Here is a 24181-nt window from a genome sequence, read left to right as displayed (position 1 = left end):
TGATACACTTTGGACTAGCAGCTTGCTTGTCTTCAAACTAGTTTGTTTTTATCTTACACAAATAGTATAATAACAGATGTTTAACATAAGTGAATGAAGAGGTCAAGGGGTGGACGTTTCCCTAAATTGAGAAATAATCAAACAAATGTAAAAAAACAAACTTCCATTAAGGAAACACAGCTGAGGAATGATCACGGGCATGTTCTCATACATCTAGCTGTCCATGTTGTCATCACATATAGTATATTGCATATTGTTCATCATGCCTGCACGTGGCCCGCTTGAACGTTCTTTTTATTTCAAACCTAAATCAATACATTTGAATGTCTGTTCCTTCGCCTAATTACGAATTGCATAACTTTGTTTTTACTTGTAATCCATCTTAATGCCATCCATTCACACATCCTTTGTTTTTTGTGTGTTTTCTGTTTGCCTGCCATCCATCATGTCGGCGTACACAGGCGATGACTGTAAAGGGAAGCAGCATTCAGAGACACACACCGTCCTCCTCACACAGTCCTCCAGGCCTCGACGCCTGGTGGGGGCGCTGTGGAGCGTCCTAGCTTATGCAGGTTAACCAGCAATTTACTTGCGTTGATAACATCCTGTGTATATACTGTTAGAAGAATGTGTTTAGTACTCATATGTTTTGTAGATGTGAACACGCTGTAATTGATCAACTGAACTCTTTCCCCTTGTCTTCTAGGTCACTGTCTCCTGCAGCCAGGCTACTGTGTGGCGGGAGCCGGCAAAGCGTTGGGGTCAGGGGTCGGGACAGTGGTTCGGACAGTGGTGCAGAGGCTGCTCTCCGTCTTCTGGATGCTCCTGGCTGCTCCAGGTCAGTGGAGTCATCTTGTTACGATGATGTGTCGTCTCTGCTTCTTCCTTTAACAGCTTCTGATCTCATTCTCTGTGTGTGTGTCTTATATTTATTCCATCGTCCCAGTGAAGGCAGGCAGAGGACTCTTGTGGTTTCTTGCAACAGGATGGTACCAGCTGGTGTCTCTTGTGTCTCTTCTCAATGTCTTCTTTCTGACACGGTAAGCCCTATTTTTCTGAACCTTCCGGTGTTGCAATGCACAAAAGGGAAAACAATGAACAGCTTATATATTAACTGTTGTCAAAACGTTTAAAGAAAATATATTTTTGTAAAAACAATTTATAAAATAAAAATGTAAAATTCATCTTCAATGTAAAAACTCATCTCTTTCGAATCCACTTCGAGCAATAAAATGACTATCAAAGAACTTATATACTAATAAAGGGCGTGCTTATCTAAAGCCAGTTGAGTAGCACTTGAGTGTTTTGTCTCTATGAAACCTGATGTACTTATGATTCTGTTTTTCTTCAAGTTTGTATTTTGTTGGTCGAATGCACTTATTGTAAGTCGCTTTGGATAAAAGCGTCAGCTAAATGTAATGTAATGTCAAATGCATGGCTCGTAGTGATGAAATTCAATCTGCAGCCCCGAAAGGCTAAACAGAACTCGCCTTCCCCTATTACTATTACAAAAAACGTCAACACTAACTTTTTAGCTCCAAACAGACGCAGTAAACAACTTGCTGATGAATATAGGACAGCATTAAGTGGCTAAAGAGAGGACATATTGGACTTGCGTTCACTCCAAGTGAATACTATCTTTGCTCCACAACTGCTAGATGAATCAACAGCATGTACTTGTTTATCTGACCAGTGTATCTCTGTGTTTCAGATGCCTTCCTAAACTCTGGAGGCTCCTGCTTTTCCTTTTGCCCCTTTTGCTCCTCCTTGGTGAGTTGATCAGAAATGCTCTTTTCCTTTATCACATGGGTAACCTATTTACTGAGCAGGCACGAAAGAAAATCCGTCTGTACCGAGGCACTAGATGTCCTCACAAGCACACATCCCCAGAGTACGATGCAAATCTAGAACCAGATTCAGGTCAGCCTTGCTGGGCTTCTTGTGAGTTACTTCACTCAGTTTCCTTTTTCCACTTACCTTGAGAGCTACTCCTTTTGGTTGACGTACTTTCCTCTCGTTTCTGAGATATTATGTTTTATTTTAATATTAAATATGGATGCGCTTGTTCCAACACTTTATTGCATCTAGTGTCTATGACGTTTAGGTTAATGGAAAGATGCCAACGTTTAAATAAAATGTAAATATAGTTTGAATAACAGTGTGTGCCGCTGTTATATTGGACAGAATGTAAAATACATTTCTGAAGGGACCAAGTGTCACCACACACCAGATTGAGATTACAATGAGTGGCCAAAGAGTGTGCTAACAATCTTTACTTCCTGTTGTCTATATGCAGCGTTTTGGTTTTGGGGTCCGTCCGCTGCTGCCATACTTGCCTACCTCCCAGCCATAAACCTAACAGAGTGGCGTCCGGCGTCTCCCATCACCCTCCTGTCTAACTTGGTGCCAGCTGTAGCTCCGGCCCCTGCCTCTGTCCCCGTCCTTCCATCAGGGGCTCCAGTGGTGCAGACCCCCGCCACCCCGCTCTCACAGGCACCGGTAAGATGAAACCACGAGCAGCGCTAAAACACTGTTGGTAGCCACTGAGTAATATGAGTGTGTGTATGAACTATTACATTAAGTATGTTGCAGTTAAAGCACTTTCTAACAGACATTTGAAACGCCCAAAGTGCTTTGCCCTGTACTTCAGTGCACACAGACACAGTTTATAAATAAGATAAGTAATGCTTTTGTGCTTCTGGTCATATGCAGGGCCGTCTTAGAGCCACCACACATTGTGACCTTTTTTCTGTATTTCTTCCAAATCTTCTCCTCCTCAGCCACTCCTCCCCCCTGTGGCAGTCTCTAGCATTGACTTGGAGCGCCTGGAACGTGTGGAGGGCAAATTAACCCTGCTGTGGGATCGAGTCCAGCAGGGTGAACATAAGCAGGATCAGAGTCACAGGGACGTGTTGGCTCTCTACAGCTCCCTGAAAGAGCATCTCCACACTGAGACAGACAGAGAGGCCCTGGGACTGTGGGTGTCCTCCCTGCTGGAGAACAGACTGGGCGTGTTGCGGGGAGAGCTGGAGCAGGAGAGTACACACAGAGCCCAGGTGAAGAGATTAGGATAAGTCCTGAGCTACAAGAGCAATGTTTGGCTCTAAAAGCTCACTTGTATCTCACTTTTCTTTCTCTTGATCCCTTCTCCATGCAGAGTGCTGAGCAGCAGAAGAAGCACCAAGAGGGGCAGGCAACACGGCTGGCTGACTTAGAGTTGTGGCTCACTGCTCTGGCTGCCAAGACTGGGGTGCGTTTAGCGGAAACACTGCTCTTCTACTGAAAACCTCTTAACTATGTGTCTGCAAGATAGCTTATTTATAACACGATCATTCAAACTGAATACAAACCTTTTATATACATCTTCAAATAAACAGTAAAGGCAAGCAAGAAACATCTTATTAACCATGATTAAATTAAATAATCCACATTTCATTAAAGAGTAGAGGTCTAATTGTAAACGGTAACAAAGAATACACTGCAGGCAGTCATACAAAGCCTGAAGTCTAAATATTAACGTTCAAGGTTTTTATTTGTCATACGAACATAGCTACAGTGTTGTTATGACGATGACAATCTTAGGTCACAGGCTCCTCCAACAGTGCAACCCAATAACACAGATAAACAGAAAAATATAATGCAAGTGAATACAAAAAGAAAAATAGTTTACAAAGTGAAATAGTGCAATAAGAGTCTATATGCAAGTTATTGGACAAACACAACTATTATTAAAGCATAAGCTAAGATATGGTTGTTTTAGGTCTGTTTACAAAGGAACAGTGTCGTGGTATTGAAAACATAATGTTCTTCCTAGAGAATTCAAACTGCCATTGTAGTCTATGTTTTTTCGGCTTTCTTCAGTTTCTCTTCTTGATATTTATCGTAGGAGGTGCAACAGCGGCAGCAGCAGTATGAGCACGAGAAGCAGGAAAAGGAGGAGGAGGACGTTGTCCCTTCAGCAGCAGACACGGTTCCTGTCAGGTACAGACACCAGAAGAAATGCATTTCTTATTATGCGCTATTCACATTTTGTGAGCAAATTCTTCAAGATTATGGCAGCTCACATGTAGATGCTGTGTCTTCCTCTTAGTGTGGGAGTGAAGCAGGAGGAACATGATGCTCTGCTAGCGGAGGTGAAGAGACTTGAGCTGGAGCTGGGCAAAATCAGAAAGGATCTGCAGGGCGTTGTGGGATGCAAGGGCAAGTGTGAGCAGCTGGAAACACTGCAAGAGACGGTACGCAACACAACTATTAACACCTGTTTGGGCTATATTCCGCCCTCACTGTGATGCAGTTTCCTGAATATTTAGTTCCTGGCATCCATTTGTTTTAATTATTGGTTCTCTGTGTATCTTTTCCCCCAGATATCAGCCCAGGTGTCCTCCCAGGTGTCCTCCCAGGTATCCTCCCAGGTGCGTAAGGAGCTGCAGGCTCTGTTCTTCGGCAGTGGCGGGTCAGGAGCGGAGCAGGGAGAGGTGCCTGAGTCCCTGATCCTCTGGTTGTCTCAGCGCTACGTCAGCACCCCCGACCTGCAGGTCTCCCTCTCCTCACTGGAGCACAGCATCCTGAAAGACGTGTCCCTGCAGCTGGAGCTAAGCCGGGCTCAAACCCTAGGTGAGGCTGAGTTCCAAGCCAAGACCATCGTTCAGACCGTGAGCGGGAGCGTCCAGCACACTGCTGCTGCTGAGGGACTGACGAAAGAGGTAATGAACATAAACTGGAAACATCTTTATTGCAGGGGAAGCTCTTTAAAAAATGTTATTGGCCATGTGTTTGAGGCTCTTCTTTAATTTGTAAGTCTTGTGTTGTTGTCTACTCTCAAGCAAGTGGCGCTGATTGTCCAAAACGCTTTGAGGCTCTACTCCCAGGACCGAACCGGCCAGGTGGACTATGCCCTGGAGTCTGGAGGTAAGAAGCAAGACTGACTTCACTATCAGCCTGTCTGTCAAAGTCAAGTTAGGCTGCATCCACAAAATGGTTCTTGTACAGGGGTGTGTGTGGGTGTCAATAAATGGCTCATTTGTGTGATGTCATGTTTTCAACTTTGATCCCCAATGTAGGACAAGTATATATTTTTTCTAAACTGAACTGCGCTAATGCATGTCTCTTACATAATGAGGGTGCATGGATTAGTCAGGCTGGAGGACCACAGAGTATTAACAGCAAAAGCTCTGACTCTATTGTCAGGTGTGTTACTGAGCAGTCTGTTGACCTACATGAGAGGCACAGTAAGTATTCAGATATACTCCATATAATCACAACCACCTGTTGCATTTCCGGTCTGTCTCTACGATAGTGCAACTTGGGCTTGGGATTCAAAACCACTATATGTTAGCAGACTTAGGTTGGCCTCTCACGATAAATAATCGCCATAAGCCAGGGCTCGACAGTAACGGTTGCCAGGTTGCCATTGGCAACCATTCAGAAAAAATGTCAACCACTTCTTGGCCTTTGGTTGCCATCAGTGGCAACCACTTTTTAACATGAAGAAATAAGGACAGCAAACAGCTAAATGTGTTCCCCAAAATAGATAAACGTTAATTATTTGTTGTATTAAGAGTGATATTTAATTATTGTTGTGACCAGTCGGAACCTGATACTTAAGTTGCACGTGCATTGGTGTGATTAATGATCCAGAAAGCGATGCACGTTTACTCGCGTGCGCTGTGCGCCGTGCGTTTGTTTTACAAAACATGGCGAAGCAAATTAACTTGTTTGACTGTGGGGTAAAAAGTTCGGCCAACCCATCAACATCTCAAACTAATGTTCAAAGTGATTCAACTGATAAAGCGCAAGGTGTACCCGAACGAAAAGCAAAGAGGACATGTGTAAAGTCTTAGGAGGCGAAATATATGTACATTCTGCTATCTTGTGCATTCACTTCCGGTAAAAGTTCCTTCAAAATAAGAGTCCCGATCTTATTACTACCAAAATAAAAGTGCAAAACGAAACTTTACCATAGGAAAATATTGGCATACAAATATAATCACTTCTATAAAAAGGTAACACATTTTAAATATAGTTAGACATATTAAAGGTAATTTACAGCATTAATAATTAATATCTAATTCTTGTCTGTGAATGGTTTTCATTTATTTAAGATTAGAAATGTATTAGTCTGGCCAATCCAAGACTTCAATGCTGAAGGGCTAATGGATCTATGGTGGGGGTCAGCACAAAGGTCAAGAGAACCCACATTTGAAAGGGAGACAACGGATGACGAAACTAGTGACTTGCTCAATTCCTTTGTGAGGGATCTGTGAAGAACATGACAACAGCTGCACTACTGGTATTTTGTATACCAGCAATTGAGGGTGGACAAGTTTACTACCACTTTAGTTTCAAATAATTGTGTTAATTACTTATTGTAAAGCATTTGAACATTCTTTTGTCACATTTTCATTATTAAGTTAATTAAGTTTATTAAGTAACTGTATAGTATCTTAATTATTTAAAATATAAGGTGACTAAAAATGGCAACTGTATTTTCAGTTTTGGCAACCAAAAGCTGATGCCTGGTTGCCAGCCTGGCAACCACTTTTAAAAGTTAGCGTTGAGCCCTGCATAAGCAATATTGTTTTCGTTTTGAGACCATTTTTTGAAAGTGACATATTGATAATATAACAGCACGCTGATATTGTACACACTTTGAAAGGGCAATGAGTATTCTAAAAAGGAGCTCTTTATTTCAGGCAGGGCAACGTGATGTTTGGGCGTATGCTTTCCCGTTAAGCTACTAACAGTTAGTTTGTTGTATGAGTCTCTCTCCTTTATGAGAAGTAAAAGCCAGGGGTTGAAGCCCATAATAAAGGAGAACTGTGCAGTCATGTAAGGACATGTTGACAGATGGCTTTAAGGATAAAGATGCTGGCGCAGTTGGAACCATACACCCAAGCGGAGTGTGCAGTATGATGGACTATCAACTTCCACTATGTATAACTACACAATAAAGTTCTACATTCAAATTGACACTTCCTCCCGTCTCCTGTGTGTTTTCAGGTGGCAGCATCCTCAGCACTCGCTGCTCTGAGACGTATGAGACCAAGACGGCCCTCATGAGTCTTTTCGGCCTGCCTCTCTGGTACTTCTCCCAGTCTCCACGGGTCGTCATCCAGGTGAGTGCCACCAGGACTCCATGGGAGTAATGTTTATTTCACTAATGCAGTTTTTCACTGTTTTCTTAAAACAATGGCAAGGTGCTCATGTGAACTTTGAAAGCTTTCCTTAAAGCCTTTTATGCTGTCATTTCTCCTTCCTGCTTTTAGCAAGGAAAGAGTTTTGCTTTGACTTACACAGACTGCTTAAGCACCATATTGGCTTTTGTCTCACATAAGATACACTCAAAGCACACAGTAGGGGTATTCTAATGGCCACTCTTTAGAGAGAAAGAATAATTGCAGCGAGCAAAACCCTTTTACAAGTTCCTATCATTTAATCCTGTAATGAAATGTTTGCGATCATAGAGAGGTTCCTCTTTGGTTGATGAATAAATTGCTTAGTAGAAACACTCATTCACAAGTCCTTGTTGCCGTTATGATGAAACCTATTTCAGCATTTCTACTCTCACTTCCTCTCCTCAGCCCGATGTGTACCCCGGTAACTGCTGGGCGTTCAAAGGCTCTCAGGGTTATCTGGTGATCCGGCTGTCCCTCAGGATCCTGCCCACATCCTTCTGTGTGGAGCACATCCCTAAGGCCCTGTCTCCAACTGGAAACATCACCAGCGCGCCACGCAACTTCACTGTCTTTGTAAGAAACATAACATAAAGCCTTACAACTAGACACGCCGATACATTCCTATTTTGACTGATGTCTGTTTGTCTACAGGGTCTTGATGATGAGTACCAGGAAGAAGGGAAGCTGCTGGGGCAATACGTGTATGAGGAAGATGGAGAGTCACTGCAAACCTTTCCTGTTATGGTAACTTAAGACACGCCTCCTATTATTAATCAAAAATGAAATCATTGTCTGCCAGGATGTTCTGAATATCCCCCCCCTCTCTTTCAGGAGCAGAATGACGGGGCCTTTCAGATCATAGAGGTGCGCGTGCTGTCTAACTGGGGTCACCCAGAATACACCTGCATGTACCGCTTCAGAGTACATGGAGAACCTCGGCCTCAGTGATCCAGCCACTACCATCCACACTCATAAATGACATATCACAATATCTGTACATAGCTCTCGCCAACTTCTTTTTAAACAAAGGGGACGGGACTCGGCAGAACTCTGTGGACGTTTTTATATGAAAGACATGAAGACAATGAAGTTGTGGATTGTAAGGAATGTTTCCTGGCTGAATCGTGAACATGTGTTTTACAATACTAAAGAATGGCAGGATAGCCTGTATGTGGACCGAGTGATTTCAGAAGAAGAAGAGAAACTCAGAAAAAGCTAAAACTCCTAGTCCTCTTTTCGTCAAAATGCCTCTTGCACTGAATCAGCCCGTTAGGGGCGACCGGCTCCACGGAGCGGACACATCCATCCCTCTCTTGGCACCTTCCACTCCTACAGGGAGTTGGACGCTTAGAATGGGGTTTATGGAATTATAGACACATGTCCACCATTTCCTCGTCGGCCGCATCTCAGACTGATTTTGGTTTCTGTACTTAATCATCTATATTTAACTCTGATTTCCTGTCACTCTACTATTTTCAGGATCAAAGCCACTTTTGCCTGTGACACTGTGCAGGCATGTCACTCCTTTTGTTGCTGTCAAGTCTCTGAAATGACTTTACCTGAGCTGTTTGGGCAACCTTCAAAACTGCACACCACTCACAGTGGATATATAAAGTTCACTACATTCAAGGCCCCATGCATCCACCTAACCTTTTTTCTTTGGGAACTGAACATGTTGCCTATGGACAGGCTCTGAATGTCTCCTCAAGTGAATGCTTGATGCAAATCATCCTTTAACTTCACACCAACAGAAGCAATCAACACTGACCTGAGCTTTGAGCTGTTTTAGGAGGATCCTCACTTTGTAATTTAGACAAGATATGTGTATGGTTATGGATGGACTCCAGGATGAACCCTTGCATGATGTGACTCTTCCCAAACCATTCTCCTAACTTGTAAAGTAAATGCATCCTGGATTTACATGAGGTATGAAGGCGTTGGGTCCTGTGCCTGGATCTCAAAATACTAATGACAGATGTCGAAAGCTAACTAAAGACTGTAATTTAGCTTTAAACATCTTGCTGTCGAACGCTAAATGATTGAATTACTCCTGTAGACAAGAGTGTGATTTTTCTTTCCTGATTCTCTAAAGAGGTGACTGTGTCTCCCTCTAGCTCAGTTTTAAACGTCCTCCTCACATGGGCTCCTCTATTCTGAAACCCTGAAGGAATGTATTCTGTATATTTTACTGTTGATAGTCGGTCCTTTATAATATCTGCTTTTATCAGTGTTGCTTTATAAAAAAATCATCCTTTCATAATTATTACAATTATTATGTATTACTACCATGATTTCTACTGTTACTCATCGTGTTGTTTTCCTTTATTTTGTTTAGTTTTTTGGGGGGGGGTTGGATGTCGAAGGATGCACTGCCATGACTTGTGAGAGAAATGCTTGTGGCACAGGTCTTCAGAATTTGTTTTTTTAAATTGAGGGTGTATGTATTCATTAATTTTGGTTCCAAACATGGGGAAGTATAAATTGTTATGTATAAAAAAATGTTATGTTCACAATATTATTTATTAACAAGTCAATTAGTGAAGGCAAGATGTGACTTACTGCGATGTATATTTTGTCAAAAGCTGTTCAGTGCATTTTGGAAGCATCTTGGGACTTTTTTTTTTTTTTTTTTAAAGATAAATGGCTATTTTTGTTCAGTCATGAGATGACTTAACTGCTTTGGAATGTATTCCAATAAAGATTTTAATTTTGAAGAACTTCTCTGAGTAATATAATAATGACTAAAGAAAGACTAATATTGCTATGCTCTTTCAGCAAAGGATATGTCTTGCATTTTGATCATCGTGAAATACGTGTTTTGCATTGCAATATTATTTTTTTTGGTCAATGATTTGTTTAAAGCTGATAGTTAAAGATGTGACATCATTTAGGACTGAACTTTTGCTACAATAGCACAAAATGATGGCCCATCAGTAATATAATATGGCTAAACTAAAAGAAACAACTAAATACAAAATGACAAAGTGGTATGAAACAAAAATCCCTTATAAAATAACAATTACAGTTTTAACTATTAGCTTATGGTGTTTGATGAGTTGCGCTGTGAAGCCAAAGATCTACTAATTTAAAATGGTTAAATACTTGATTAAAAACTGGCTTCTCGATTATTTTAAATGAATGTGTAATCTAGTAATTCAAGGAGTGTTTCCATGTTTCTTACAGGCACAAGAGGGTTAATAACTATAAATGTATGGTTAAGCAATATCACTCACACATAACAGAGAGAATTTACACAAAACGCTGACATCAGACAATTAACTAGTGAAGGATACAGGTAATTAAAAACTAATTTATTATTAGTAGTTTATATTAAACCAAATGTAAAAATAATTATTTTGTTTCTTCGTAAGGTAAAGCCTTTTGTCAATCAATTTCTATATGTATGCTGCCCTCTAGCGGCGAACACCGGAACAATGTATTTAAAATACACACATTGTTTTCCATGAATTGCTCCGTTCCGGTACATTTTAATCTACAGTTTACAACTACGTCAGCCTAATGTATTACACATTGTGCACGAGAAGTGTCAATATCCCGTAGGTATTGAAAACACTAGTTCATTTAGAGACTAAAGGTTGACGCATTTGAATCAATGTTCGGTGAGACATCGTGTGTTTATACCAGGAACTGTTTACAGGTATTGCTTTAGTTATTACTATGTTTGTTTACAGCTTTGAGCACCTGTTTGTTGAACATTATCTTCCAGCCCTACTGCTCTTATTTTATGAACGGAAGTCATCAGCATGACGACTTCCTTAGCAACCTAGCGTGTCCATAGCAACAGTTGGAGCTAACAGGCGGAATAATGGCAGATGTTATCTGTTCCAAAAAATCACTTTGGCAACAAGTTTGTGAAGGTAAGCCAACCGTGTTTTATTTGTTCAAACCTCCTGTCGTGTTCTGGTCAAATCTAACCGATTTACTCCTTTCATCAATCAACTATTGTGTTTTATATGTTGTTGCTTCAAGACCTCATGATATTCTCCACAGCAGGCATTTGAACATATTTGCTGATCACCACATGTCTTTTTTAGTGTTTTAGTCAACTCTGTGACACCTTCGATGTTCCTAGTCATAGGAAATGATTGGACATATCCCTAGATTATTTTTCATCCATCAGACAGATACACACCAACAAATCGACAACCATGTTCATTTTGCAACACATTTTAAGTGTTTATTCTTTGTATATTTACTGCAGTTATTCATGTAAACCAGTAGTCTGAGACATTGTTCACAGCTTAAAAGGGTGTTCGAAAAAAAATTAGGTGCTAGATTGAACCAGGAACACCGGAGTAAGGGGGGAGAATCAAAGCTTTTTTTTTTTTTTTAAGTAAATGGTGTCAAATGATGGCATATGTTTTGTGTTTTTGTAGAGTTTGAAGCGGAGCATCCCAGTCCTCCCAGTGCTTTGTGGACAGAAAGCAGTTCAGGGACAAACCTCTCCCAGTACAGCGCCAGTAAACCCTCCCCGGTCTTCTGTGGACTCCCCGCAGCCAAGGTCAGCTCACCCTTTAGTTTCTTCATCTCTGTGGCTGACTAGTTTCCATCCTGTCACACTGGCATCCTCTGAACTGAATTGTTTTCAATAGGTGTGTGTGGACGATGACCCTCTCAGAGACTTTGACTCTCTGCTTTGCCACCCTGCTCTTCCTGGCTACTCTGTGTTAGGAAAACCTTGTCTTTCAAAAATGAAGCGTCCCCCTGCAGCTGAAGCTATGATGCCTCCACAACTACATAAAAGTAAGATGATGATCATATTAAACTTGTTTTGTTAAGCATTTTTCAAAACAGTTACAAAGATATACATACAAGAAGAAAAAACACCCCAATAAAACCGTAAGGTAAAAGGAGGTAAAGGAGAAGTTATGAAAGAGGGATTAAAACCAGACTGCACAGGGAGAAAAACACTGTGCAACAGACATTTAATTTTGTGTGTGTGTGTGTGTGTGTGTGTGTGTGTGTGTGTGTGTGTGTGTGTGTGTGTGTGTGTGTGTGTGTGTGTGTGTGTGTGTGTGTGTGTGTGTGTGTGTGTGTGTGTGTGTGTGTGTGTGTGTGTGTGTGTGTGTGTGTGTCAGGTCCTGTCTCTCATTTTTTGGAGCAGAGAGTGTTTCCGGTGTTATTGCCTGGACTGGAAGCTTTGCTGACAGAAGCACGGAAGCGTGGCTGCCTGGAGGTCTGTATTTATTTTTGATAAATGTTTTACCACAAATTAGTCTAATTAAAACTTGGGTAACAAATTATGAATATGTTTGATTGCATTGTCTCTTAGAATAGATATGGTAAAATGGACATCATTTCCTCAAGCACTAAGTGCAGTTTTTAAGAACCTGTACTTTATTTGGCTGTTTTAAATGTTCTGCTAGTTTATTCTTGGCAATGTTGCAGTTTTTACTTCACCACATTTATTTCACAGCTGTAGTTGGTATTTTATTTGCTAATTAAAAACAAAGTAGTCCTAAATACTACTTCTGCATGGTGCATGGCATCTATCACTTTCTTTTGTGTTGCAGAGGGAAAGAACAGCATTTAACCCGTGTGACTTCCTGACTGAGTGGCTCTACAAGTAAGAGACAACATACACACACCCTCAATGTTTATATTATTTTCACTCATGTATTTCATCATTTTGATTGGGTTTCATGTTTGTTTTGTGGTCCTTTGCCTCTCCTCCTTTATCCTCAGTCAAAACCCCCGCAGGCGAGAACAGGTTCCAGTGAACTTCCATGACATCCCCTTTGTGAAGGACTGGATTCAAAAAAAGTGAGTGTCTTCCAAACCACACGCACACATACACTACAGTTGTAACCTCCAAATGTATTGTTTTTTCAAGAAATTATAGACATTATTCTTTGGCCTTTTTTTTTTGTTCCATTGTTACCGGTTTGATACATGGCTAAAGTATAAAGCAAACAATAATTTCAAGATAAATAATTATGTGAACACTAAGGTAAGACAAACATGCTCATTCAACGATGATACATACTATATGTTCTAATGATTTTCAATTGTTTTATCATCAGTCCCAGGCCTCCTGTCCCTCTGTTTCTCCTGCTGAGCGAGGATCAGGCTGCTCTGCTCATCCAGGCTTTCTGGAGGGGATACAAGGTACACTATAAAATAACTTGATATAGCAATGCACTCAAAAGCCTGGGAAAAATATCCTATAACTTGACATATTTATACTCAACCTCAGTAGTTCCTGTTTTCAGTTACCAAATCTAATTAATAAAAAAAACTTTTAAAAACAAAGGACATTTTAATTTAGAAGTAGAAAGCTTGAAGCCTGCAATAACTCCATACACCACAGCAAGTCTGCTGCTTGCAAGTGTGTGGGTCTGATCTCCTGACAAACAATAGGCACTATACTGCATGTGCATTGGCCAACAGTGCGTTCTTGTTGTATAATCCCATCCTGCTGAAAGGCTCCGCTTGCACAGGGACTGCAATTTCATTCAGCAGCTTGATTATGTCATCAGCTATGCTGGGATTTATTTCCTTCCTGTGTGGGTGTCATGATCTGAGTACTCAGTGCTGTGATATAAATAGACACAAACAGAAACTAAACAAACAGCAGCAGTTTCTTCATACTCGTACACAAATAAACCAAGTATTGTGTGCTGTAGGGATGAAAGCAGGGGTCATGTTTCTCTATATGAAGCTTATTTTTCATGTTCTACCCTTCGTGCTTGTTGGAGGATTGAACTTTAGCGTTTCTGCACAAACCATTGAGAGGAAAAGATGCCAGCTGTGCTGTCACATATTATTACATTCTGTTTGAGTGATCTGAACAGTTTTGCATGGTGTGTTTGAGGGTATGCGCACGAAAGATGTAGTGTTTGTGCATGCGTCCATGTTTGGGTACTTGCACACCAGTAGGGGGCAACACTTCCTCTTCTGTTTCTGTAACAGAAAAAAAGCTAAATAAATCGTACTGGTCTCCGCTCACATTAGGTGGCAGCAGTGCGCCGGCCCCCTTTCCCTGCTCACTGTGTTTACCCTAAACCAAAGAGAGGTTCAGTGGGGCCGCTGATAACACTGCAGCTCAGCACCCCAAGGGATTTAGAGGGAGAGAGACAGCCAGGAGGAGAGAAAAGTGAGAGAATGGGAGGATATATCCAAAAGGATGAAGCTCAGGCTATATTAGGAACATTTTCAGATGGACAACAAAAGAGAGAAGAGAGGCAAGATGATGTTTCAGAGTGGCTTCGGATTAGGAATGGGTTATGGATGAGGGAAATGCAGCTTTAGCTAAATCTGTGGCGGCTAAAAGTAGGCAGAGAGATGGAGCCTCTGGGAAGCGCAGGGAGGCTGTGAACGCAGCACATTCAGGGTCTGAAATGAGGGTTTGCTCCTTCAGATCATGACTTATTCAAAGTACACAGGGTGGAGATATTTTGGGTAGGCACTGGGGCGAAGTCCTGACAAGCGTTTTAGTGTTACATTGCTGCTGTTACCTTGGCTTGAGAAAACAGCCGTTTACAGCTCAGTGGGCAGCAGAGCAGAGGACATCAGCACAAAAAGTCATCTGTGAAACACCGGTGTAAAAGTTATTAGTTCCTTTTTTTTCGAACACCTTTTGTGTGTGTCTGCTAGTGTGAGAATGTGTACTGTATGTGTATTGCAAATAGCGTGTGATATCATTTATTATCCAAACCTAATCCGTCTAAACAATTCTGATCATATCAAAATATTGTCTCACAGATTGGATTTGAAGTGATCATAATCTCTCCTACTTTGTAAGGTCTTGAGATATTTTGAGGTTTTAATAGGAGTGTAATAGGACTATGAGATTTTGAACACTAAAAAACATGACTCAATCATTCATAAGTTTTCTGTGTGTTTTTTAAATATTACACAAAATATTGTAACATAAAGATATTTAATGTTATGATTAGCACATCTCTACTTCCATTAAAATACCCTTCTCCACCCCATCCCCTCCACACACCCTCTTATTTCCCCCCACTCTTACACTCTCTGCCGTTATATAACCTGCCTGACGCAAGGCTGACTGCAGAGGGTGTGTGTGCGTGTGAATCCATGGGAGTGTGCGTGTGTATTCATGGGAAGAGCAGCGATAGAGATAGTGTACACACACACACACACACACACACACACACACACACACACACACACACACACACACACAGCACTAAATCACGTGTCTGACCTAGACAATATGACTGTCTCTTGTTTCTCCCATGTACATCTATGAAGAGCTGCTGGATCTAAACATATTACATAATCTTCTTCACACCGTGTGCATTAGCTCAACACTAATCCATTCATCCTTGCCTGCTACTGCACACATATGCACACACACTCAAAACACACACACACACACACACACACACACACACACACACACACACACACACACACACACACACACACACAAACACACACACGGACAAACACACAAAGCCAGAACTAGGTCTTCGATTCCAGCTGAATGATCCCAGAGCAGTGATGAATGGTTTGAATTGAGGTCCAGTGTTAAGTCAGTGCTTGGCCACGTGCAGTGACACAGAAAAGATGTCATTCTAGTAGCTGGTTGTTCTGTTTGTCCTTACCTCCCCCTCCTGCAGAAGGGCTGTAGGGGCCCGCTGCCCCTGAATATGATGGACTGGTCATAACACGAAAGGCCAATTCCTATTCCTGTAATATCCACTATCATCCGTAATACATAACGTTGTTTAGGTCTTGTTCTTACAAACGGTTGATTTACAGTGCAACCACTTCCTTTGCCTGAATCATGAATCATTCCTCCGCTGGGTAAACCTTGATGGAAGCCTCATCGTCAAACAAAAAAGATGATGGATCGGTGGGTGGATGGGGGGGGGGTGAGGTGTAGATGTAGATGGCTGTGGTGGCTGTGTCCGTCTTTATGCAGCCTGTCAGTGTGTCTGGTGATGTGACTGCAGCCAGTTCCTCTGAACAGAAGCCATTGTGCTGCTGCAGAGTGTGAGACTGGGAGAGGAGCTCGCTCTCACAGGCACATTTGCACAAAAAGGGAATGCAGCTTGAAAGGCTGTGCAGCGGTATTGAAGTGTGTGAGAAAAAGGGCATAGGGTGCACCGTTTGTGACACTGCATGGTTCAACGCAGTTTTATGGTTATGTGTTGAGCGTGGGCTGCTGGCTTTGGGAGATAGGAGAAGATGGAGTCCCTATTTTTAGCGTTTTTTGCTTTTGTGTCCTCAACACGTGTGTTTTTGTGTGGTTATGCAGGCAGGCTTGCAATGCTTTACAATTTGTTCAAATCACTCTGATCCCAAACCATACAAGCATCAGTGTTGTGTGCAGCGATGTTGATCATCATAGCAACACGATACTGTATTATGGTAGATTAATGAATGCTTCAAACCAGGAAGAATACATTAGAAAATAAATACATTTGGTGTAATCAGCTGTACTGATGCATGCGTAGGCTTCAAACGCTCAAGCACTCAGTTTTTTGTCTCGTGCCATCACAAGGAAACTGGCAAACTTGTGTAGAAAGCATGTATTTGAAAAGTCAGCGTTCTAAGAACGTTGACTTTTTAAATGTTGTCTTTGTTTGTGTGGCACATTGCAAATCTTTATGTCCTGGGGACTCTCGCTGTGAAAATGTTCCATTGTTCAGTAGCTGACAGCAACAGAAGAAGAAATGGAGGTACATGGTTTCTGCAGGGCACAGAGGAAGACTGACAGAGTAGAAATGGCCACACAGAAACAAACACGACAGACTCCAACCCCCACCCGTCCTGACCCTCACCCTTCATTTCCATGTCTATGGTTCGCTCCCATCAGCAGAGGGGCTGCTGCGGCACTGTGACACCCGGTGAATGAACTGTTGGAGCCCACTCGTCTTACCCATTCCTGAACCCATCGACAGGCTTATATAACAGGCCCACTTTCATACTCACTGCTAATAGCATCAACATTGTGGCCATTCAAGCAGCAAAATGGAAAGATAGGAGTAATTGAGAAAACAAGATGGGAGAGAAAAACAGAGGGGAGAGGAGAGAGATATAACTGAAATGTGCTGGAGAATCAGAGGAAAATAAGGTGTTGGTTTGAGAGAGAGTGTCACGTTGAGTATATGGAGACGAAGAAGTCCACCTGGGTACTGAAGAGGAGAGGGAAGAAGCAGAGTTACTGGGAGGAATGGTTGTAAGTAGAGGAGATAAAGAAAGGAAAGCAAACTCTTCTGGGAAATCTAACGCAGTAAGTCTGTTTAAGCCAGCAGTGTCCAAACAAACACAATAACTACAGGGGTTTACCCAAAGCATGGGAGCTCCCATTGGAGAATTCGGATTAAAACATTTTACAAATAGAATTATGAAAAGCAGGCAAACAAAAGTATAAATACAAAAGATTAAAAACCACAAGATAAAAAGACAATTATACATATTGTAGAAAACAAGACATAAGTCTGTATAAAAGCTTCTTTAAAAAGATGATTTTTGAAAAGGAATTTAAAGTTGCTTCTGATTCTGTTTCCTGATATAAGCTGACAACTGAAATGATGGCTGAGCATATCATGTTTACGTTTTTTACCCCTACTATTTTTTGTGAACAGTAGGATCTGAAGTTAGGGTTAGTTAGGGTCTGCTGCACAGATGTGACCTGAAAATAGCAAAGTACATAGTAGTGCCGTCCCAATATCAGATTTACAACACAAATATATAATTATATCTTTTACATTCACCCTTCACTTTGCTTTGTGTGAACTGAAAGAAACCAACATGATTTAAGAGTTGCTCGTTTGTGTTGTAGTTGTCATTACCATGTGTATTTTTGAACATGATGGAGGGTGGAGGTTGTGGTGTCCACATTCACAGTAAATGAGCCACATTAACTTCCATACAGGAACAGAAGGATTTATCAACTAACTAACTCTTCGAATGGAAAACACTGTCAGCTTACTGACACTGATTAGCCTAATTAACTTATTGGCAAAGTTTGCTTATGTCAATTTGTTGTTTTGTTTGTTATAGATTAGGTCACGCCCAGATGTGCAGGAGCTGCGCCAGTGGCAGAAAGAACTGAGAGAGAACCGTGACATCGCCAAAACTGTCGCGCAGTTCTGGGCCCAACGAGAGAGCCGAGGTAAGAGCGAACACACACACACAAACTCACACTCACACGGTATCACTGAATGCCAGGCTCTCAGGCAACACAATACTATTGATCTTTTATTTTCTCATGGTGCCAAAGGGCTGGTGATAGGCAGGCAGGATGCCAGAACACGTCAGAATCCACACAGACAGGCTTTAAAGCCATGGATATTACCCCATACAGCACTATACACACTATACACAGTATACACACTATACACACTATACACAAACACATATATCAGCTGGTGCACAGTACAGTCTCAAGCACTCACACGTATAAACTGCAGATACAGTATTCATCCACACGAGAATTTGGAGTTAAAGCAGAGCGATAAGGAGAGCATGACACAGAGAGAGAGAATGAGGGCAGAGAATAAGAAGGAGACGGGGAGAGTGAGTCGCAGAAAGACTGAGAAGATTGAAAGTGAAGTAGAGAAAAGCAAATGTCTGCAGGGCGCAGGGTGTGTGTGAGTGATGGAGAGATAGAGGATACAGTACATTTGAAGAATTAGAGGAGATACAGACAGAGCAAAGAGGGATAAAGATGAAGACAGAGGTGTGTGTGTGTGTGTGTGTGTGTGTGTGTGTGTGTGTGTGTGTGTGTGTGTGTGTGTGTGTGCTGTATGCACACATGAAGGACAAAGCAGAGCAGCTGAGAATGCAGGCCCATGTCCAGTTTGAGGAGTGATTTATCTTTAACCTTGAATACACACACACACACACACACACACACACACACACACACACACACACACACACACACACACACACACACACACACACACACACACACACACACACACACACACACACACACACACACACACACCCACTTTGGTACTCTGTGCACATGATTGCCATCAGAAAGTCCTCCTCCTGATTCTTGAGGTTAACAGATACTGTTTTGATGCTGATTTTAGCTCGAAGGATGGCATTGTGGGTCAAACACTTGGAAATATCTCAACAACTATTGGATGGATTGTGATTAAATGTTTTGCCTCAAGCGCCACAATGAGGTTTGATTTATGACTAACACCTGCAAAAGGAATGACATTTCCCTCAGTTGTGGTTTGTGCTAATTAGCAAATGGTCGCGTTATACCTCTTAAACATGAATATACTGTATAAGCATATAATGCTAGCTTTAGCATTGCTAACATGTTTTCCACACATGTCATCTATTGTAACAATGTAACGCCATGTGTTCTAAAAGTGCATGAAAACTAGTTAGCAAGTGGACTTCTCCAGCCGAGCAATTACACTATGAGAGGGAGCAGAGTGACTCAAACAGCAAAGTTGTGGGCCATACAAACCAACACACATATTGAAAAACAACAAACTTCATGTAGAGTTGTAAACTTGTTTTATCTTACCTTTGTTACATGACATAGAAACTTAATTAATTTCCGATAGGTAAGTTATGTTCCAAACATACTTGTTTAAACCCAAACCCTGATCTTTTTGTTTATCTGATCAAGTAGTATTGCTGCCAAAACTCTGCACTGCACTGCAACGCTCGAGAATGGGAATGCACAAAAAATAACAATATAAGGTAATAGTTGTAAGATATCACACGACCAGTTGTATGAGGAATTGTAATGTAAACCGAGTGGGACTGTACTCTGGTGTTAATACTTTGAGAGTTTGCCACTACCAGAAACAACGTTCACACTAAAGTTGTTATATGACTCCAAAAATATTTATTAAGGGTGCTTCAAATGAATGTGCGTACAGTATAGACGATGATGAACAGACACTCCAACCTGCACACTAACGCCATGTGTCGCTATCAGCACCTCTGTTTTTGTCACCCACAAACAATGACACCACCATAAACACAGGTTTCTTCCACGCTGACACATTCCTCACAACAAAGGCTATCTCTGCTCTGCCGCGCTGTGCTGCTGCCGCTTACTGAGCTATGTCCTGCTGCACCACTACTGCTGACCTTACATTTTTGCAGGGGGCCTGGGGATGTTTGTGTTTGTAAGAGAATGTATGAGTTGAAAAGAGAGTCTGCCCAGACCGTCGTGAACAGAACTGATCCCTTCAACAGAATCTGAAATGGATGAGAGAAAGAAATAGAAATGTGTGAGCTAGCGGAGGAGTTTGGTGCTGAAGTTGCAGTTGGTTTGCTGGTTTCGCCTGCTGTTGTTTGTAATGATGCAAGCACTACCCCTCAGCACTGACAGATGATATGACCCATGAGTGGGACGGAGGCTGTGGTACATGGGGGGTGAGTGAGTGAGAGAATTATTTAGGGGAGCCCCCCCTACTGTATAGATGCTCTTTAAGTCGATATAGCTACAACAGCTGCACTCGTCTCATTTGACCCGAGGAGACCAGCAAGCGATACCTCTTCTGTCATTTCACATTTCACAGCCTGTAATCAGAATTAGTCAGAGACGGAGAGGAAAACAAAAGGGGGGAAAGAGCAAAGTAACCCAGAGAGCAGACACATGGTGAGACCTCAAGGTCGGAGGTCACGGCTCATTGGGCAGGTGCAGCTCTCAACATCTCATGAATCAATGAATGACTGTCCTTGACTTGAAGCCTGACGTACCATCAGTCCAAGCTAACATAATTGTTAGCTAGCAGAGTATTTAGCCAGCCTCTGAAATCCCCTTTTTACCTCTTGGTAAAAGTAATAATTTAAAGGTCCCCTATTAAAGTATTTTTCATCAATATATTAGAAGTCTCAGATATATACAACACATGTCTCTGAAGTGTTTTGCTCAAAATACCAAACAGATCATTGTAGCATCCCATAATCCCCTCTGTTTCAGCCCTGTTTCAAAAGTGCTGATTCTGGGTCTGTTACTTGAAAATAAGGTGCCACTCCCCACGCCCCTCTGAGAGATATTTGGTTTAACAAAACACAATGGTGCTCTAGGAGGACATTCCGGTGATATGGCGGGGGGGTGTTACCTTGTTGGTGATTGGCTAATGGTTACATAAGACAAAAAACCTTTATGACATCATAAAGTGGCTAAAATCTGATCAGCTCATTTCCAGACAGGTTTTTATATAAATGGATCAGGACAAAAAGTGAGAGAATCTTTTTCCCTGAAACTTTCAGAATCTCTTTACACAGTGGGGACACATGTTTATGTATTCAAGACATGAAAAAATGGATTTTGTATAATAGGTGACCTTTAATGTTAATAATAATAAAATTACAGTTATATTAATGTTCCAATTACATTTTACTAATATGTGTTATGCCTTCACACACCAGAGTATTGTACTTAATAAAGAAAAGAGGCTTACAGTAGAATTAGATTTCTAAAAATAGTGGTGTTAACAATTCATGATGCTATTAAGCCGTGGCCATTAGCGCGACCAGTTGGGAACTTGGAGAGACTCGCATGCACTCTTCTTATGGGCTGCACACTCACAACGTCAATGTAAACAAAGCACAAGAACTCAAAATACCCCACACACAGGTAGCCATTGCTCCACTGTGTCTTTACATTGCAAATATGATGTTTGTCTGAGTTATGTTTATGGAACCTTTAAGGATGCATTTCTTCTTTGTCTCCAGTTGGCTCTGCAATGACAAATCTTCCGGGAAGACCCCAGCCCGGCGACTCAGATGTGTCCATCCAGGTGGTTTCCCCCACCCCGCAGAGCACCGTGGTCCACACCCCCACCCCCCAGATGACCCCTGACGGTATCGAGTGGCTGACCCCCAGCCTGCGCGGTGCGGAGAAGATGGCCTCCTCAACAGTGACCGATTTCCTGGCTGTATCCATGCATGGTGAAAAATCCCTGACTGCACCTCCCTTTAACTAGAAACATGAACAACGTGGACTGGTGGCATTGTTAACTGAAATGATTAGCTCCGTGAACAAGGCTTTCCTGGTGATTAAAAGCTATAAACCTCTGTTAGGCTGACGTCAAACCGAGCAAAGTGATCATTGAAACAAGCCATTAAAAAACGACTGTAACCAATTGGACACGCTGTGCAGGGATTTATGGTCAGAGGTAGCCTATGTATCTAATTAGTTGATTGCTTTCATTGCCTTTTCGATGGATCACTTCCACTCACAAGTTGTTTTAACAGATTAACCACATGTAGTACGGTTCACATATTAGGCTATTACGGTCGGGAGAGAAGTCTCTCGTAACAGACTTCATATTGTGTCACCTCTAGCTGATAGCTCACTGGAAGATAATCACATTTATTTCCTTGACTTGTCATTTCCTTTTTCATTTGCAATAAATATAACTGCACAAAAGAAGTTATAGCGTTTCCATTCAAGCCAGGAATTGAGGCCAGAGTGAAAGGTGAGTCAGCGTTTAGAGCAGCACTTTTCTATCCTGTTTATCAGGAAAGGAAATGACCCTGTCAGGGAAACAGAGAATAAAAAAGGAGGGTGGGCGATTGACAGTTATCGTACAGTTACTGTTTCACAAGCAATAATTGCCCTGTTTTTTTAATCTCCTGACACACCTCTAACACCTCTCGTTGTAATTAGTTTAGTTTATTTGTTTTTCTAGATGTAGCTAAAGGTTAAACGTTTAGCATTTCGCCACTGATGACGCCATCACCTTTAGCAGACCTTTTTTTTTATCCCTGGTAGCATTCAAACGCCATCTTAAATGTCACATATGAGCCATGGAAAGTTCATGAAATCCGATTCGAATAAAGATTCAGGATGAAAAAGACTGCGTGTCTCCTTCATGGCAACTTAAAAGGCATTTTTTGACACATCAGGAGGAGACGTTATAATCTGATGAGTGAACAAAGTGCACTCCTGGCATATTTCCATCACGCACCTGAGAGGATACTTGTGGCTTCCCCTCCAGTGTCTCTGCAGAGCAGCGAGGCGGCGACTTCCTGATGGACGGATTTCCTGACCATCCCAGTCACTGATGCACACCGCCTCACACCGAGGCATGAAGAGGGTCATGTATCTCCCTCTGCAGGTATGTGGATGCCTGGGAGACAGCTGCCTCTGGGTAAAGTGATAAAACAGTCCATTTCATTCTGGGGATATCTGATAGTGCAGCCAGCTCCAAAGAGTCTGGCAGCACTTTGCCCGACTGAAACTGGATCACACAGCAGCAGGAGGGATCGGGCACCAGGCTGTCAGAGCCTGGAAACAACTGGCTCCGGGCTGCCATTTCTGGCTTTAGGTGGAAGCGTAAAATGAAACGTAATTACACACAGTGTATTCCTGAGTGGCCTTAAATGTATACACTGATTAGAGCTGCAAAGATTATTCAACTAATCAGTTGTTGGATGACAGAAGAAAATATGACTGCTTTGACAATCGATACCTGCTTTTTCTCTATTATTATAAACTAAAAACATTAAATTTGTGCCCCAGGCAGCTAAACAACGAACTAGACCTCACTGTTAAGCCGAGGAGAGCTGCAGATTCAGGCGATGATTCTCTCTCCTCTCACATTTCAACTGACTCATATGAAACATATTTATTATGGCAGCTTCAAAGAAAATGTGTTTATTACTTACTGTATACTGAGAGTCAGTGATATTTTATTACTTATATTATTGAATTTTGATAGCATTCGAATTGTTGACAGTGGTTTCAACTTTCTCATTTAAGCTCTAACTGTTAGTAAAAGTAAAAGTATTTCATAAATACATGACTTATCCCTTCAATATTAAACGATGACATTTTTTTTTTAATCTTAAAAGGACTTTTGTTTGGATGTTTCATTAATGTATGGGGGTTTTGATTTAAAAATAAATAAATCAATAAAATGTTTTTTTTATCCAACATGGAGCACTGCCAAATTCATTGACCATCTAGTTCTTTTTATAACATAAATAACACATCTTTAGCAAAAAAATGCATTTGGATTTCTTTAGAAAAAACAAATATGTGACGATTTGTCTACTGTATCACT

General features: G+C 41.6%; 2 protein-coding genes across 2 annotated transcripts; both read left to right on the top strand.

Moving 5' to 3' along the window:
• Positions 1-388: 388 nt before the first annotated feature.
• sun1b (Sad1 and UNC84 domain containing 1b) lies at positions 389-9889 on the top strand. The gene is made up of 15 exons (XM_010773780.1): positions 389-572; positions 707-838; positions 947-1040; positions 1712-1770; positions 2297-2499; positions 2781-3056; positions 3158-3250; positions 3887-3981; positions 4091-4235; positions 4365-4703; positions 4824-4908; positions 7000-7115; positions 7581-7748; positions 7827-7919; positions 8007-9889. Exons 1-15 carry the CDS (start codon positions 446-448, stop codon positions 8121-8123), a joined length of 2142 nt encoding a protein of 713 aa, XP_010772082.1. The 5' UTR covers positions 389-445; the 3' UTR covers positions 8124-9889.
• Positions 9890-10966: 1077 nt separating this feature from the next.
• Positions 10967-23740, top strand: iqck (IQ motif containing K). Its single transcript, XM_010773778.1, has 9 exons — positions 10967-11053; positions 11573-11697; positions 11789-11939; positions 12275-12372; positions 12710-12762; positions 12882-12959; positions 13220-13304; positions 18180-18291; positions 21846-23740. Exons 1-9 carry the CDS (start codon positions 11002-11004, stop codon positions 22094-22096), a joined length of 1005 nt encoding a protein of 334 aa, XP_010772080.1. The 5' UTR covers positions 10967-11001; the 3' UTR covers positions 22097-23740.
• Positions 23741-24181: the final 441 nt, after the last annotated feature.

This window comes from Notothenia coriiceps, unplaced genomic scaffold, assembly GCF_000735185.1.
Source record: "Notothenia coriiceps isolate Sejong01 unplaced genomic scaffold, NC01 NC01_scaffold00012941, whole genome shotgun sequence".
NCBI classification, from domain to species: Eukaryota; Metazoa; Chordata; class Actinopteri; order Perciformes; family Nototheniidae; genus Notothenia; species Notothenia coriiceps.
The sequence above is the reverse complement of the archived record's forward strand: the minus strand, read 5'-3'. Positions and strand labels throughout refer to the sequence as shown.

Coding starts and splice junctions, on each gene's coding strand:
- iqck (XM_010773778.1), top strand. CDS start 11,002: ATGGCAGATGTTATCTGTTCCAAAAAATCACTTTGGCAACAAGTTTGT. Junction 12,960..13,219: donor AAGGACTGGATTCAAAAAAA/GTGAGTGTCTTC, acceptor TTTTATCATCAG/TCCCAGGCCTCCTGTCCCTC. Junction 18,292..21,845: donor GGCCCAACGAGAGAGCCGAG/GTAAGAGCGAAC, acceptor CTTTGTCTCCAG/TTGGCTCTGCAATGACAAAT.
- sun1b (XM_010773780.1), top strand. CDS start 446: ATGTCGGCGTACACAGGCGATGACTGTAAAGGGAAGCAGCATTCAGAG. Junction 4,909..6,999: donor CTATGCCCTGGAGTCTGGAG/GTAAGAAGCAAG, acceptor GTGTGTTTTCAG/GTGGCAGCATCCTCAGCACT. Junction 7,116..7,580: donor CTCCACGGGTCGTCATCCAG/GTGAGTGCCACC, acceptor TCCTCTCCTCAG/CCCGATGTGTACCCCGGTAA.